The sequence below is a fragment of the Coturnix japonica genome, chromosome 5, assembly GCF_001577835.2.
Source record: "Coturnix japonica isolate 7356 chromosome 5, Coturnix japonica 2.1, whole genome shotgun sequence".
Taxonomy (NCBI): domain Eukaryota; kingdom Metazoa; phylum Chordata; class Aves; order Galliformes; family Phasianidae; genus Coturnix; species Coturnix japonica.
The window spans coordinates 43,837,664-43,854,783 of record NC_029520.1 but is presented as its reverse complement, the minus strand read 5'-3'; the positions used below and the strand labels follow the sequence as shown (position 1 = coordinate 43,854,783).

The 17,120-nt window shown below is 45.8% G+C and overlaps 1 protein-coding gene across 1 annotated transcript in view; it reads right to left on the bottom strand.

The window, feature by feature from the left end:
• EML1 (EMAP like 1) overlaps positions 1-6,538 on the bottom strand; it is a 112,599-nt gene extending 106,061 nt beyond the window's left edge. The window contains exons 1-2 of the mRNA XM_015865509.2: positions 6,399-6,538; positions 4,599-5,919 (exon numbers count right to left, since the gene is read on the bottom strand). Coding sequence (XP_015720995.1) covers positions 4,599-4,626 — 28 coding nt within the window. The 5' untranslated portion in view covers positions 4,627-5,919; positions 6,399-6,538. The remainder of the gene's footprint in view (positions 1-4,598; positions 5,920-6,398) is intronic.
• Between the last annotated feature and the right edge of the window lie 10,582 nt (positions 6,539-17,120).

Below are 17,120 nucleotides of genomic sequence, written 5' to 3'. Positions count from 1 at the left end.
TGTTGGAAATGCTGCAGATGTTGTGGTACACGGTGGGGAGGTAGAGAAAAAAATATCCTTTGATTTTTAGGTACCTTCAGCTACTTTAAATGTCACAGGCTGGGACTGTCAAGAGTTGTACTGGACGGCCTCTTTCTTCAGCACCATCCTCCTCAGAAAACAGATGGGAAGGGATAGGAAAACCTCATTTGCTCTTCTAGATATTATTACAATACATTTCCACAAACCTAGACTTCCAAAAATGTCTCTTATAGCTGCAATACATTCTGCCTGGAGCTCCAAAAACAGACAGCACACATGCTGCAAAGAGACCTCACCTGCCACATTTAAATAGGGATGCATAGGGAGCCATACTGTGTAGCTCTAGAGCTGTGTGCTGAGGGGAGCTGAGCCAAGTCCACATTGAGATCAAGCCTGGCTGCAATAGAGAGCAGACTGCTCTTCCCTTTGGTTCCAACAACAAAGAGTCAGATCTGTGGTCTGTGGCACCTCACACAAGTGAAACAGAGCTGCTGCCAGCTCTCCAGCCCCCTCCTTTTCACAGCACATCAGAATTACTACACAGGCTTGGGAGTCCTCAGGTTGCTCCCAGACCAAAAAAGCACTTCTATTCTTTCTTTCCAAGAAAAGATCTAAGAATACAGGTAAGGAACTAAAGCTGGCTCACTGCAGCCTCACTGCTTTGAAATCAGAGAATTTGCACATCACCAGCCCAGCTTGGGAGTGAGCGGCTACATGCAGAGCTTGGGCTTAAGTAGACCACGAGATAGGGGATGCTGTGCAAGTGGGATAACACCTGATGGATCCCTATTGCATTTGATATTTGGGATGCTGTGCAAGTGGGATACCACCTGATGGATTCCTATTGCATTTGATATTTGGGATCATGGGGCTGTATCAAAATGCCTGACTTGCAGAGAACTTTCCAGAGGCTGCACAGGGACAGAGCGCTGCGGGTGCACTGCTGAGCTCAGCAAGCTCACCATGACACTGCAGAACAGGCCTGAGGCTCAGGAAACCTACATTACTGCAGGGCTCAGGGATATCCTGATTCTGCAAACAGCAATTTTAGCAAATTGGCTTCAGTCTCTCTTAAAGGCATGTTTGAAACATGTAATTTTAGCTCTGAAAGGAAGTATTTAGCCAAGGAGCCAGAAACACACTTCAGTTGAAAGGTCTTTTTCCCTCCTTTATTGACACAAATCCAGCAAAATTTAGGAGAAATCTGAAGGGAATTCAGTCAGATTTCAATACCACCTGCCACAGAACAAGCTGACTTAATTCTGCCTCATCACTTTTCAGCCCTATTTTTGTATATAACAGAATGTATGTACGTAAGAGATTCCTGGTAACCTAAGAGCTTCCCTCCCTCCAGCAACAGACTCTTCAACTCCTAGGGCTGAATTCCCCATGCTTGTTATGTTATCCATAACAATATGGATATTATATGGATTGTTATGCATGTGATGTTATCCACAAAAATTCAGCTGCACCACTCAGAACCAGTCTGTGGCTGACATAGTCTTGAGGGGTAAACAGGGAAGGGGCACTTTAAGAACCTTTGCTTGACTTCAGAGGTTTTTCTGAAGTCAAAAGGATTGTATTAAGAACCAGAACCTTCGTGACTCATATATTCCTAATCAAAATGCTGGGTGCATGAAAAGCTCTTCAGTCACACAGAGACCGAGCTGCAGCTCCTTACAAGAGGGAACTAATGCACACAAGGGGAAGCACTTAAATAATTGATGTTCTTTTCTTTTATCTGTGTGTAGGAATGGCAGAAAAATCTATGTACCTAGAGCTAATGGACAGCATCAGAACACCAATAATTGGTAATGAGAAAGAAATAGGAGTGTCACTGTCCTGAGTGTGGCTGATGCTTCTTTCTGTTTTATCTACATATGTTACAACAGGAAATTGATAGTGTAAGCTTCAGGTTTCTGCTCACCAATAGATCACTTTGATAGTAACACTCACAAATGCCTTTTTTGGTTGGAATTCAGTCCAAAATGACTCACTTGCTTACATTTCATCTGCAATCTGACAGCTAGGATTTTATGTCTCCTGTGCTACATTCAAAAGACAAAATAAAACTTGGTTTTCATCCGAGGTTCAGTTTTCCATTCCAAATCAGTGCTGCAATCAAACGTAAACCAGGGACTGAAAAACCCACTGCCTTTACCCTGAAAGCTGCAGAATCACTCACAGTGTAGAAGTGGGGTATTCCTACAGAGTAAAGCTTCCTGTTTAATAATTACAGGTATGTATATTGAGCCATCCAGATCGAGCTATTTAACACAAAGATTTTGAACCATTTGAATTCAAAGATCACATTGAGAGTTCCCTCAGACAGCAGCCCAGAGGGAACAATTACGCAGCTGTTCTTACTACATTCCTGTGTAGGCCGACAGCACTGTAAAAATCCTGGCATGTATTTACTGTAACTACAGCCTCCAGTTCTCAAGGCAGTTTGTTAGGCATACCCGCTGCAGAGGGGCTGGCAAGGCAGCCTGTAGACTTGACACTAATACCGTGCTTCGGCTGAGCTTATTTATAGTTGCACGCAAATGCACAGATGCTTGCATGTGGCTGTCCAGGTTGTTGTAAACAGGCCTTGAGATCCACATTGCAGTGCTCACGACATTTGCCACTACAAACAGTTCCTCGCAGCTGTGCTGCCTGGCCAGATTCAGAAATAAGGGTTTTAGAAGTACACCACCAGTCTTACTACTACTTCAGCAAAGAGGCATTTCTGTATGGCTGAATGCTAACATTATTTTAGAAAGTTTTATGCTGGTTTTCTTGCAACACCTTTTAGAACTTCAGCAGTAGAAAATCTATGAAAAACTATGAAATAGCTTCTAAAGGAGACAACTGTGAAGGGAATTTCTTGATTTCAAAGTACCTGGATGTGAAGAGCCAGTTGCCAGGAGCTGAAGGACTCATAAAACTTGCAGACTCATAGAATCATTAAGGCTGGAAAAAACTTTAAGATCACCTTCTCCACCCCAAACCCATCTTACTTTGCCCACTAGTCCCTCATCTATGCAGTTCTTGAACACCTCAAAGGATGGTGACTGCCAAACCTCCCTGGGCGGCCTGTGCCAGTGCATTACCACTCACTATCCAAGCTGAACTGCCCCTGGGGCAACCTGAGGTTATTACCTCTGCTCCTAACAAGAAGGGCCACCAGCCTGCCTCTAGAGCTGGGTGAGCCATGGGGCCAGGAGGATGGCTAGGAGACAGGAGAAACAAACCAAATCTTTCCCCTGCTGTGTCAGGATCCTTCTGAGCTGCATCCACATTGCACATCCCTGTTGATTTTTGTCTCTTTAGCAAGCTGCTCCTGTACCCACCAGCACTTTCCTGAAGGCAGCCTCCTGGACCCACACTGGCAAAGGTAATTGAGACATCAGGAGCTCCTGCACACAGCATGCTTTGCGTGCTCAATATCAGTTTCATCATTAATATCAGATTCCAAATATTGTCACTGTCATCCTGGAATATCCCACCCACAGCTCTGTGTGCTTCACAAGCTAATAGGACAGGCCCTCAATCAGAGCTAGCTCTACCAAAGAAAGGAAGCCTTGCAGGTGCACACAGCAGCCCCTTGAGAAGATGAGCAAGGAAAACCCATCCTCCTCTTTCCTGCCTTTAGACAGTGGCAGGAGCTGTGTGAGGGCACAGGAGATTGTGCATGGCGCAGCTCACTCTGCAGCACATACATAATTTATGTTTCTCCAGTTGCGTATTTCTGGACTTGGGTCTGTCTGTGCAAAATGGAGGCTAAGATCAAAGAAAACCAACACCACTGCCACAGCCACCCTCTGTGGTGCTGTTTTAGCCACCTCATTTCTGACACATGGCCTCCGCAAAGAAAGTGAAACACCAGTACTGTGTTATATTGCTTGTATATAAACGTATACAACATAACATGAAAAGATAAACACTTTCCATGGCACAGGAATATAAAAGAAAACAAAATATATTTCCAACAGCCCGCGCCTCTATTACGAAGCTGCCGTGGCAGAGCGCAGCTCTAGCATTATGACAAGAGTTTCCTGCCATGCTGGCAGCACAGGGAGTATTTACAAGACATCTCAAAGTTAAAAAAAAAAAAAAAAAATCAGCTGAGAAGCCTACTTTGTTCCAACCTGCTCTCACTCGGACAGCTTTGACATGTACAACCCCACGTACAGTAACAGACAGGCACAACACGCCAGGCCCTTATTTTGAAAGCAAGGCACACTTCTATTTTCCCTCAGCACACAAACCCTTTGCATTTATCTCCCCTTGCCGCGGTCCTGCCGTTGCTGTGGGTTTATCAACGTGTCCCCATGACAAGTCCTGCAGGACCTGTCCCCAGAAGCTCCCATGTGAGCTGGAGGTGGCTTGTACCATGCTGTCACCTGAGGATGGTGCTTGGGCCAGCAGCCCTCACCACTCTGCCCATCCTCACCCTGTACCTTTTGGCAGTACCCAAACCCTGCACCGGGGCTTCTCCTCGCCCTGCAGCAAAGGGCTGGCATGGAGCTCTGCAACCCGAGACCACGCGCCAGCCGACGGGACGCTGCGGTAAATATAAATCTGGCTCTTACCCACAGGCAGTCCCTCACAGTCAGACATCGTGCAAGAAGCTCCTCGTCGGGGGCTTGGGAAAACACGGCGAGCAAACAGCGGCACGGGTCCTTCTTCTGGAGGAGGAGGAGGGGGGTGGAAAATATCTCACGGTTTACAGTCACCCGGCTCTTCCACGGCACGGCTACCCACCCAGAGAGCTGCAGCAACAGTCCCGTCTCTGCCTTCTCATTATGGGATGTAAAGATAAGAATGTGCTTTTGTGCCAAAAGAGTGTGCTATTGGTGGATAAATTTGTTGTCATCCCTCCCCTTCACGGAGTTTCCTCTTTAATGTCACAGAGGCACATTACCCGGGCTGAAAGGCCATGGAATATTTATGAAACGGCTTTTAAGAGCTGTGCCGGAGGAGAGGATTGAGGCTGTGCGGGAGCAGCACTGCGGGCACAGCCACGGGTAGGAGCCGGGACAGAGGAGGGCTGGAGCAACACAGCTGGATATGGGGCCAGGAATAAATCCGCTTGGTTTATACTACGGAGTCTGGGAAATAGCGCTGGTAACACTGCTGTCCCACACAGTGCATTTTGCAGTGGCAATGCTCCAAGGGCAGATTGCTCTGTTACTCTTCATAACTGCTGCTCACTTAAAATATACAGCTTTAATGAAGAATTTTCATGGTTTCTTTAAAGCTTAATCTTTGGGATTGTCTCCATGGAATTTGTTCTGTATAAAATTCTTAGTCCTTTCAGCCATGTCCAGTCAGTAGTGAGGACTGTACCCTATGTTACTTAATATTGTGCCACAGCATTGGCGTGTGGGATGCAGAGCTGGAGGTTGAGAGTTGAGGGGGATCGGAGCCCTTTGGGGTGCACTAGAAGGTGCTCTCAGAGCCCATGGCACAGCCACCTGGGGCAATCTGCTGCTGGAGCTTGGGGAACATTTTGCTTCAAAGAGATTCCAAAGGGGGAAAAATAAAAAGGCTTCATGCACACCGAGTGCACGGAATGTATTCTCAGCATCTCTGATAGAGCAGGACTGGTTTCATTCATCCTCTGAGCACTCAGCAGCACAGTTAGCCATAGGTAGCTTGAGTCTAGGATAGCAGGGAGAGAATCAGAAGCTGCAAGAGCTGCACATACTCCCAAAATGATGCCTCAGATTCCCTGCACAGGATCTGCCAGTGGTCTCCTGGTGCTCTCTACCCAGCACTGGGTGCCATGGGCTGGTGAGGTTTGCTGGTGTGAAGTCTGCAGGCATCCCACTGCAATGGACAGCCATTGGAAGAGAATGTCTCTATGTCTGTTCATGCTGCAGCCTGGAGATATTCTTTTGGGTGTCAGCTCTGGGGAGAAAAATACCACAGCTGTTGTTCTTATCCCAGTATATGAAGCGCAGGGCATTGCATCAATCCTTTTCCTTCACATACCACCCATTCTTCTGCCACCCTCAGGCTCAAGGAATTACCTCTGATCTGGGAGTTACAGAGCCAAGGAGGGGTCTGCTCTCATTCTCAGTACATATCAGGGAAGAGCAAGGGGCTTACACCAGAACAGAGAACCCTTCTCCCCCCCCTGACAATTCCAGTACAGATAAATTTTGCTCTGACATGAGTTGATGGAAGCTTTTTCTAACTATGCTCTGTACAATCACAGAATCCCAGTTCTGCAGAGACGTACATACCAATTGAGCTTCAAACCCCACAAGTTCCTGGACCCACTCACAGTTATAAAGCAAAGCAGCTGCCAGAGTATTCACAGGATCAAGGGCTGGCCATCCCACCCTGCACTCAGAGCAAGCAGCTGTGGCTCATTTTGAGGTTACCTCTTCCAGCTGTGCTAGTGCTCCTCTGCTGCTGGCTGAAGTCCTCTGGCAGTGCCGGAGTGGTTCCTGCAGTGAATTCATGACAGCTCCCATGCCTGTAGCTTTGCTCAAACTTATTCTTACAGTGGGCTGACGAAACCTGTACCTCACTCAGCCCCATCCGTTGGCCTTTGGCTCAATGTCTTCCAGGCAAGGGCAGAGGAGGCAGCAGAGAGGGCAAAGGAAGGAACAGAGATATCCACAGCTACTGTAAAAAAGTGGCCAGAACCATGGTTCGGACTTGGCACCCCCCTTCTGCTGAGCCCTGGGAAGGCTCCATGAAACATTAAAACAGAGAGATATCCATTGGGCCAGAGGTTGAACACAGTCTAGCTCTTATGGGGACACTCACCACCAATTACCTTAAATAAGTCCTTTTTCAATTACAAGTTTTCTTCTACTCCCTGGATATCTTGGTTGCAGAGTTATTTTCTGAGAAGATATAAAACTCATTTTCTTCTTTTTCTTTTTTTTTTTTTTATTTTTATTTTTTTAAGAGTAAAACCAAATATTTCTTTTAAGCTTCTCTGTCTCTCAGGATGAAAGGAGCCATGCTTGCTCCTGGATAGACACCAAGCCTGGAAAATTGAAGTCTGAGAGAGAAAAGTTTGGGGAATTTACAAGTAATCCATGGTGTAACATGAAAGAAGGGGCAGCAATGACAGCAGAGCAGTGAGCTCCTAAGCTGCAGTAAGGGAAGACTAGCTCAGATGCAGCAGCCATAGGCACAGAAATAAAGGAAAGAAACTGCTTACCTTCAGAGAGCCTCAGTTAGGCAGGGATCTCCAGCAAAACACCTTTGCCTTGTCTGTCAGCCCTTAAATGAGGTCTGGGAAGGGGTGGAGCCAGGATCCACCACTTCTGGGTACCCAGGTGCCCTGCACACACCTGGGCTCACTTGGGTTGGCCCTGCCTTCCCACCACATACTCAATCACTGGTTCAGGCCTCAGATTAGCATTTCCATTACACATGGTAAAATACAGAAGCCTAAAATTGAACTAAACAACAAAATGTAAGAAGTGAGCACAGAGTATTATAGTGGGTATTAATGTGATAAGTATCCATCAGTAAGTGCTCTCTCTTGGGCTTTGTGAGGAGCCCAAAGGACTCTTGTCCTTCAGTGCACACAGAAAACAGATGGTGGATCTGCCTGCTCTCCTCACCGCTGCACAGCACACACTCCTCTGCATCAGATCAATGACAAATGCAGTGGAAGGAATGATAAACCTAATATGCGGAAGGAAGGCAGTAGAGTATCGCCTACAGAAGGTTGGCCTGGGCACAGGGCATAACAGGACATCTACCCACACTGTCTTTACACTGGATCTGCAGAGGTCATGCATACTGGATGTCACTTCAATGAGTGTCACAGAAACATAAAACATCCCAAGTCAGAAGGGACCCACAAGGATCATCAAATCCAGCTCTTGTCTCCACACAGCACCACCCAAATCCAAATCCTGTGTCGGAGAGTGCTGTCCAAATGCCAGTTGAACTCTGACATCTCAGGGCTGTACCCTCTGCCCTGGGCAGCCTGTTCCATGCCCACTGCCCTCTCGGGGCAGAGCCTTTCCCTGATATCCAACCTGAGCACAATACATAGCAGGACCTAATTTCTACCCCAGATGCTTACACATCCCCTTGGACTTCTGATTTAAGTGCCCCTGGAAATCTGCTCTTTAACATCTTACATCTCATCCAGCCACTCCCAGCTGGGCACCAGGCTGTTCCACCACCTACACAGCAGGTAGTTATGGTTCCAGTGGTGGGGTCTGCACACTGCCAGACACTGGCTGCCTGCTCAGACTGCTGGTGGAAAGGCTTTGCTGATCCTGTCCTTGATGTAGAAGCATGAACAGACCGTTGCTGATCTCCCCTGCATTTCTCTCTCCTGAGACACAGGGGAATTGTGGGGAGCAGGAGCAATGTCATCTAACCAGGTAAGACCTGGTTACTCAAACTGCAGTTCTCCATGAGGCCAAAGCAAGCACCTTCCCACCCAGTTTGGCAGGAATTTCTATTTCACATCAGTACAATTTCCATGCAGTTTAAATGGAGAATGGCTGAGATTCACTTCTTGCCTCTAATTTATGCAAATGCCATTGGATCACTCCCAGCTGTGTGCAGATCTCTGCCTGCTGGGTACAAGCAGTGGCTGGGAAGGGGGGGAAGGGAGGATGCAGAGAGTGATGCAGGCAGATAGCAGCACAGAGGTATCACTGGATGACATCAAACAACCCTAAGGACAGTCCTGCAGGCTGGCCTCCAGGCTGTGGGATGCTTGTGGAGCTCCACCTGTGTGTGCAACAGTGATAGATTAGAAAGTAAGTCCCAGTAATTGGGATTTTATTTCATTATTGTTTTCTGACACATCCTTTTCACAGTTTGACATGACAGATGGGGCGTGCAATAATGTCATTGTAAGAGAAGTGGATGCACTGACACAATCTCATGTGGTTTATCCAGGGAAGGGAAAGTAAGGGATGAAAGCAAGATACAGCTAGCAGCAAACAGAAGAATAACAGCATCCCCCTGAAATATACATCCCCTATATATATCCCCTATATATATCCCCCTACACATATCAACATTTTGCACCTGTGAGACCTTAATATCAATCTGGTTCATGTATATATATATATTTAAATTTTATTAATAAGATTTTCATTAGCCACTATTGAATCTGAGATTTGTATTCAAGAAAGGAAACGTCTCCATCATCTCCTCTGATGTCACCCCAGAGAGAAGATTAGAAGATTAGCTGTGTCAGCTGACACCAGCCCAGCGGCAGCGAAAATAATTTTGCACATTCAAAGAGAATGAGGGAGAAATTCCTCCAAGAAATGTGAGCCTGGCAGTGGCAATTGTTGGCTCACAACGAGGATGCTTTATGCAAATGTGCAGATATACAGTAAATAAAATAAGGAGATCAAAGACTGGGAAGAAGATTTGTCTTAAGGAAAAAATGAATGAATGGTCTCAATCTCAACAGTGTTTTGGTCTCATCTAATTTACAAGCAGTTGCATTCCTGGGGGATGAGTTATAAAAAGCTATTAAAATTACATGAGGAAATATAAATGCTATATCTGAAAGATGAAGTTGGAGAGATGAGGCAGAATTTGTGTTCCCACCGATCTGTGGGAGATTTTCATGCACATCTCAATTAGTGTTAATGGTATTTCCCTCTGATGATGTTCCAGATGTTACTGAAGTGCCTCATGGTGAACATAAGAAGCAAAAGAGAAATTCTACAATTAGGTCTGATCTTGCTTTTTATGGATTTAGTGGCATTACTGTGGGTTATTTGAGTGGGACTGAGACACACAACTGAGCGTGGCTGAGTTCGCTCTGCATAGATCTTGTGGAAATGGGAGTGTTGAGCTCTGAAGGTAAATATTATGGTATCAAGTTTGGGTTTGCAGAGAAGGTGAAAGTCTTGCAAACCTGATTTGGCAGCTGCAAAAATAGCACTCCAGCAAACAGATGTTCACTGTGATGAGGGAAGTCTTTAAAAGATTCACAAACTAATGAGCTCTGCCAGGTTTTTAGTGGTTCCTACCAAAATTCCTATAAATCAGCCCAGCCTAGTAAGGATGCAGGGATGAGAGGAATCAATAACGTCTCGGGACAGCTTGTATATCCAAGGTTAGCTGACAAAGGGCTTCAGAGCTGGGAAATCCCAAGAGGAATTAAGGAGGTGCAATATCATCCTTCTTGAAGGCAAAAGTCACGGTGTCAGTCGTGTGCTGTAAGTGCTCCAGGGGCTAATTGCAGCCAGCAGCAATCGGGATATTGGCTCGGCAATGAGGAGACGTGAGGTGTCAGCACTCTGAGCTATTGGCTCATCCTGAAACTGAAACTTGCTTTGGGGAAGTGAAGCTTCCTACTTCACCTGCAGGTCGATAACACAGCTATCAAGGTATGGTGCTCACACTTGCCTTCAGCCCTGATGGAAACCAGCCCTGAGCTGCATGTTGCCCAGAGGAGTGGTGGAGTCACCATCCCCAGAGATTTTCAAGAGCTGTGTAGGTGTGGCACCAAGGAACATGGTTTGGTGAGCACAGTGGGGATGGGCTGATGGATTGACCAGGTGATCTTAGTGGTCTTTTTCAGTGTTAGTGATTCTATGATTCTAACACAGAGTAATTACAAGAGCTGAAGACATTCCCACCTTCAAATTGCTGCCTCCCCATTGCTAATCTCAACCTCATGAATTTCTGCCTACTCAGAGTCGTGTCAAACTTAGAAAGGAAGTTTTGAAAGGTAGGGCAAATACATACCCTAGAATGGGACTGAGAAAACAGCAGGTAATGGGCTGCATAATCGTTGCCAAAGTCAGAGCTGACAAGCACTTCTCTTGCAATCTTGTGCTATAAAAAATCATCTGGGATTTCCCCCCATAGGCGCTCCTCTGTCCTGTGTTTTCTGGAATAGCCAGCAGCAGAGAGAGCACCAGAGAGCAGCAATAATCACTGTCCAATCTCTCCACTCATCCGCTCCACCAGGCACTGTTCTCCCCAGCACTGGGTGTGGGCCTTCTAGGAAAGGAAATAGAATTAATTTAAGAATTACTAATGGAATCAGAGCTGAACAGCAGGAAAAATTATTTATTAGGTTATCTACGAATTTCGTACCATGGCGCAGCACGATGCACTTTACAATCCACTTTCATTTGCTTCTTTGCAAACATTTGTCAAGGGCGCCTGCCAGCAGGAACGACCAGGGAGGAGCTTTCATTCCTAGTCATGTGGGAACGCCTCCGCCTTACAATAAACACAGCCACAATTAACGGAAGCGGTGACCTTGTTGGCAGTTTCTGCAAAGAGGACAAGACTCCATGGGAATAACAAATAAAGCAGATTATTATCACTTACGTGACCTTTGTGAGTCACGCTGGGGCTGGTGTGAGTTGCTGGGGCCATCGCAAAGCTCCCGCTGCCACCACAGGGAGAAATCCCAGAGCAGGGAAGGGATTTTCCCAAGGTCACCCATCATGGGTGAGGGGTAAGCAAAGGATCCAGGCTGTCAGACTGCAAGAATGAAAGTCGCAATGATTGGCCAACTGCAAAAAAAAAAAAAAAAAAAAAAAAGGAAAAAATAACCTTTTCAGTCATTGCTCATGAGAAATGTCAGAATCTCAGTTTTTCCTTTTTACTTCAAGTCTCAGTGAGTGGGAAAACGTTTTTTCCCAGCAGGCTGATCACTAAGGGGTTTTGGTTAGGAGCAGCTGCTGCAGCACTGTTGGAAAGGGGATTTCAGGTACATGTATCCTTCCTCTTGCTTAGCCAGCCACTGCCCTCCGCCTGGAAGCCCAAAGAAGAACACATCTCGAATTGTAGGGTCAATAATCCTTGTAATTTCCTAGTTTGGTGCATGAAGCTGCTGTTTCTTTCTCAGCTCTGCTCCAGGACTGGCTGTCTCCTGTTTTCATTTCTGTACACAGACATCACAGCTTGCCTCATGGGGCAGCCAGGGGAATCCCAGGGCTTTAATACCAGTGAGGCCAAGAGCATCCATCCCGGGCAGTCTCATAGCCCCAGGGCTGCCCCTTGCAGAGCTGAGCTGTGCCCATCCATGAGTCCTTACACCAGGTACAACACCATGCCGAACTTCTCACCATGTCCTGGATGCAATCCTCACTTTATTGATGATCTGCAGAAATGACATGAGCTGCTCGGGGATCCTGGTGTTCCTGGGGCACACTGTTGTTGCATAGCACCTAACTTTTCTTTACAAAATTACACTTGAAAGTTATAAAACCTTATTTTTAAGATGTTAAGCTTGTGAGGAACAGATCAGAGAAATACAAAGGTTGCAGAGCTAAAATTTAATCCACTAGTGATCTTTTAGGTAGTAGCAGAGGCCCGAGAGCAATCTGTCTCACAGCAGAGCCCACATCTAAGGAAACACCACATATGAATCACAGAATCACCAAGGTTGGAAATGACCTCCAAGACTGCCCAGCCCAACTGCACACCCAGCACCAACAGCTCCCCTCTAAACCATGTCTCTTAATACAACATATATGGTCAAATGTCAAGTTGCTTGTTTTGCAAAGGGCAGTGTGGCAATCGTATTTCCATTTGGAGTTTTTCCTCAGAGGGAAGGAAAGAAAGCCAAGGCCAAGCAGTTTTCCTTCCAGTGCACATGCATTCAGAAACAGCTGCTCAGTTCCCAAATGTTATGGCTTTCCTTTCTTCCCATGGCTGCTGCACCAGAGAAAGGCTGTCAGCATGAGGGGGTTTCCATCAGCCCATGTGTGTGGCCATGAACCCTAAATCCCACATGGGTGTGTGATGGGGCCATTGGAAGAGCAGCAAGGATTTGAGATGGGTAGCTGCCAGGAGGAGAAGGTTGTGGGTGACCACTGTGATATGTGATATGTGATGGATAACTCAAGGGGCAAGCCGGTCTCCATCCACATTGCTCAGGATGAGGAGGCACAGCTCTCATTGCTGCAGTCCCAGCTGTTTCACCAACCTGCCCTGCCATCAGAGACCTCAGAGCAGAGACTCAGCTCCTCCCATGGCTCCTTTCCTGCTGCCTGCTATTTATTGCTCGATGGTGCCCAGGGCAGGAATGCAGACCCAGCAGGCTAAGTTTAGTTCGTAGCTCTGCCAGAGATTTCTTCCTTGACACTAAGCAAGAGATTAAATTTCTCTGTGCCTCAGTTTCCCTCTGCAATCCATAGATAGCAAAGTTTTGCTTTGTAATCTGTCCTGGTCCAGAGCTGCTTTATGCTGCTTGTTTTTGCTCTGTGTATTGTTGGAGTTCTTTCTGCCACTGAGCTCTTGGCTACTTCTGTAATTAGTACGTCCATGTGTTTCATCAAGGGTCTTATTGCAGGGTTGATATGGTGTATGAAATACTGACTAGAGTTGAAGTGAAATTCTTCCCAATATTATTTTCTGTTTTGTATGGATTTCCACTTCAATGGTAATTCTCTAACAAATTAATATGGGATTGTTTCAACAGTTCTGGAACTGATTTGGCACAGAAAGCATAACACAGAATCACAGAACTCTAAGGATTAGAAGGGACCTCTGAGTCCAGCCCCACTGGAAAGCAGTTTCCCTACAGTAGGTTGCAGCCACACTGCAAGCCCACATCCAATATGCCATCAACCATTGCTTCTTGATCTTGTTGCACACATCATCCCTTTCCTGACCTACCAGCCCTGCTGACCACCTCTTCCAAGCTGTGTTGCCACCAGATACGTTTTGCTGTGTTTTTCTCTAAGCAAATCTCATTGCTTCATTTTCTGCCCATGTTTCTGACCTTGCTGCTTCCCTTTATGTTGTCTTTCCACGTCCTCACCAGCAGGTACAAACCTATTTTATTACCATCATCCAGGAAAGTCATTAGCATTTTACTCCCTTCTGCACATCAGCAATGAAGATGTCAGCTTAGACAGGTCTGATGAGGATGGCAAGGAGGAAGAAAAAACACCTGTGAGAGTAACATCTGTGTTACAGCCCTTCCTATAGGACCCCTTGGAAAAATCCACTTTCAGAGATGTAACCAGAGCAGAACCCATCAGTGCTTTGGGACATGATGCCAGCAGTCTTTTTTTTGCAGCAAGAGCAACAAGAAAAGAAAAACTTCTGTGTATGAGCTGAAGACTTGGCACAATATTTTCTCTTTAAAAATATTACCCAACAATACAATACAAAGCAAACCTCTTCTATCATATCTGTATTTCATCTGCATCTCAGAACTGCAATTAATGGCACAAGAGGCTTCATGTGACAAGCTGTCCTCAGGGCAGACTTTTTACTTCCATCTACATCAACAGTGCTCTCTGTTACAGTTTCTCCAGGCAGAACTGTTCTTTCAGTGCTCCCTCACAGAGAGCAGAGATGTGATCCACATTCTTCTCTCTGCTGATGAAAACTTCCCTTAGATACAATAAGACTAAAGAGAGCAGTTACTCAAAGGTGGAAGAAGACGCACAAGGATGCATGCAGCATGAGGTGAAGAGAAAACCCATTTGCAAAGCCTGCCTGCTGGGTGAAGCAAGCATTAATTCAGACTGAATATGATCTAAATTAAACACCATGCAGCACCAGCAACCCCAAGGCAGACGATCTGATTTCACTGAAGCTATGCCAGGACTGAATTTGACCCTCAGTTGTATCTATGATTATGGCCAAGAAACCTGAAACACACATGCACACCCAAGCACGGGTGCCCTGGTTGTGTCTGCTGCTCCAAAACATTCAGCCACTTCTCAGCATCCCTGGTGAATACTTTGGGTGGCCACCTGCCTCCATCTTCAGGAAAAGGTTACTGTGGCTTTCTGAAAATGTGAGGAGTGATAAAGCAGTTGTGCTCACATGATAAATGCTGGAAGCACTGTATCTTTTCTAACCAACTCAAAGGCAGAATTAACAAACAAACAAAAAGTGCTAGCCTTCATGTAAGGTCCGTTTGATGTAACAAGCAGCATGTGCTGAACTCATCCCAAGGCAAATCAACCCACATGGAGCTGCACTGAAATTAACCCCAGGAGGAACCAGAGTGCAATGAACCACAGGATCCCAAGGACTTTTAGATGGCAGATTACAGATCTTAGGCTATTAGCCTTCAGAGTACAGGATCAACACTCACGACTTGGCCTCATACAGTCTCCTCAGCACTTTGAATACCCAAAGATGTGGGGTGGTTCTGCAAGTTTGGTTAGTTGGATGTGGTTTAATAAAACCACTGCCCCAACATGGCTTTTTGTTTGTCTCTGTTCTAGATTACATCTGGATTTAATAAGGTTGTGTTGTCGTTTGGGTTGGTTTTTTTTTTCCTTTTTTTGGAGGGATCTTACAAGCAAAGATTTCATTCCTTTGGGTAATTTATCTCCAGTCTGTTATCTGTTTCCTACAACTCTTTCACTATACAATTCTGCACAACACTGTCTCATGCTTATACCTCTATTTTTAGAAATAGTCCTTATATGAAAAGCATAATTGAATTTATTGGTACTGAATGCTGCAGGACTAGCATTACACAAGAATAAGCTCACATATTAAACCTTGAAAAATTAAAACTTGAATTAAAACTTGAAATTCAAAGGCTCTGGTGTTTCCAAAACGATTCCCCAAACCTGCACTAACACAGATGGTGAGATGTCACAGGTTATTGTACAAGTAATGAACAACACATAAAGGAGACAAACATCAATATTGCACATGGCCTCATTGGATGCCTCCTGCACCCACATTTGTCCATCCTGGAGGACATCCTCATCACCAGTGCCAACAGAAGGATTTGTTCTTCTGATGGATGTCAGCAGTGATGTTCGTGGAGCTGGTGACAGGCCTCAGCTCTCCCAAATCTCCCTCCCTATGGCCATCGGGTCCCTTTCCTCTCTAACCTCATATCGCTGCATTCACATAACCTTCAGTGTGCCACCACTTGCTTGTGTTCTGCCTCCCTATCTGAGAAAGAAAAAAAGCAGTGCCGATGTGATTGAAGATAATGAGCTGCTGATTAGCACTGGAGAACACAACAGAAAACATTTCATTTAAATTGCCTTTCTTGTTGAGTTAATTAAAATAAAACACAAAGCTTCTCGGCTTCATTATGATGCCTGCTTGGCTCAAAGCAGTGCAGCTGAACAGGTTTGCAATTAATATTTGTGTTGCCTTCCACCTGCTATTAGCATAACAACAGAGACTAACAGCACCTTTCCGACTGGATGCCCAGTGATTCAGTGCTGCCGGACGACTGACATCCTCCTGCAGCACCCACACGAACAGTGGGAGATGTCTGCCTACCACTCGCCCTTCTGCATTTACATTCTGCTTTATGCAGTGCTTCTGTATCTCCCATCCGCCGAACGAGCCTGGTTAGGTCTTTGTTTAGGAGGCCGTAAAAGCTTTGGCTGGAGCATTAGGGAGGTTTCCGACCCCAGTCCGGTGGTTCATTAGATCTGAGGATGGGTTTGAAGTCAGTCGGAGCAGCACTGGAGTCAGTCAGGCCATGAAAACATCAGTGATGCTCATAGGTTTCAGACGGTCCCATTCGCAGTGCACGCAGTTACCTCCGACCGCCTCTAAATCCTGCGGACATCTGTGACTGCCCTCTCCTGGACAACAGTGGAATGAATGTTTTAATAAATGTTAATGGTTCGAGCATATTATACTAATTTGCAACAAAATCCACAATTGGAGATCCACTTCATCACAGCCAGGCAATAACAGACCACCAAGAACTGCAAAGCTTCCTGGTGTTGCTACTAAGCAGCATTTTTGTTGGTGCTGAGTTGAGCTTTAATTCTGGGCAGCTCAGAAAGCTCCCATTTCATAATCAGATCACAGTGTCTGGTTGAGGACTGACTGCCCTGCATGAAAATGTCTGCCTCTGCTAATTGGTCTCCAGTGTGGGACAGAGGATGTGTAGTTAATCATTCAAGAAGCTCGTTAGGCTTGCGCCGCATTCATAGAATCATAGAATCATTCATTGTTACATTTGCTGATTTCTTATGAGCTTGAAAATGTTGTACAGCCTCTCCTCATTAATAGCAGGGAAGTAATAAAACTAATCAAATCCATTATCCTTCCTCTACGTTGGTATTCCTCCATTAATTTTAATGGCCTCATTTGATATATGCAGGTGTACAGGCTGTTTTTGTAAATGGACTTCAATCCAAACCTGTCATAAAAGCACCCGTGGGCAGATTTGACCA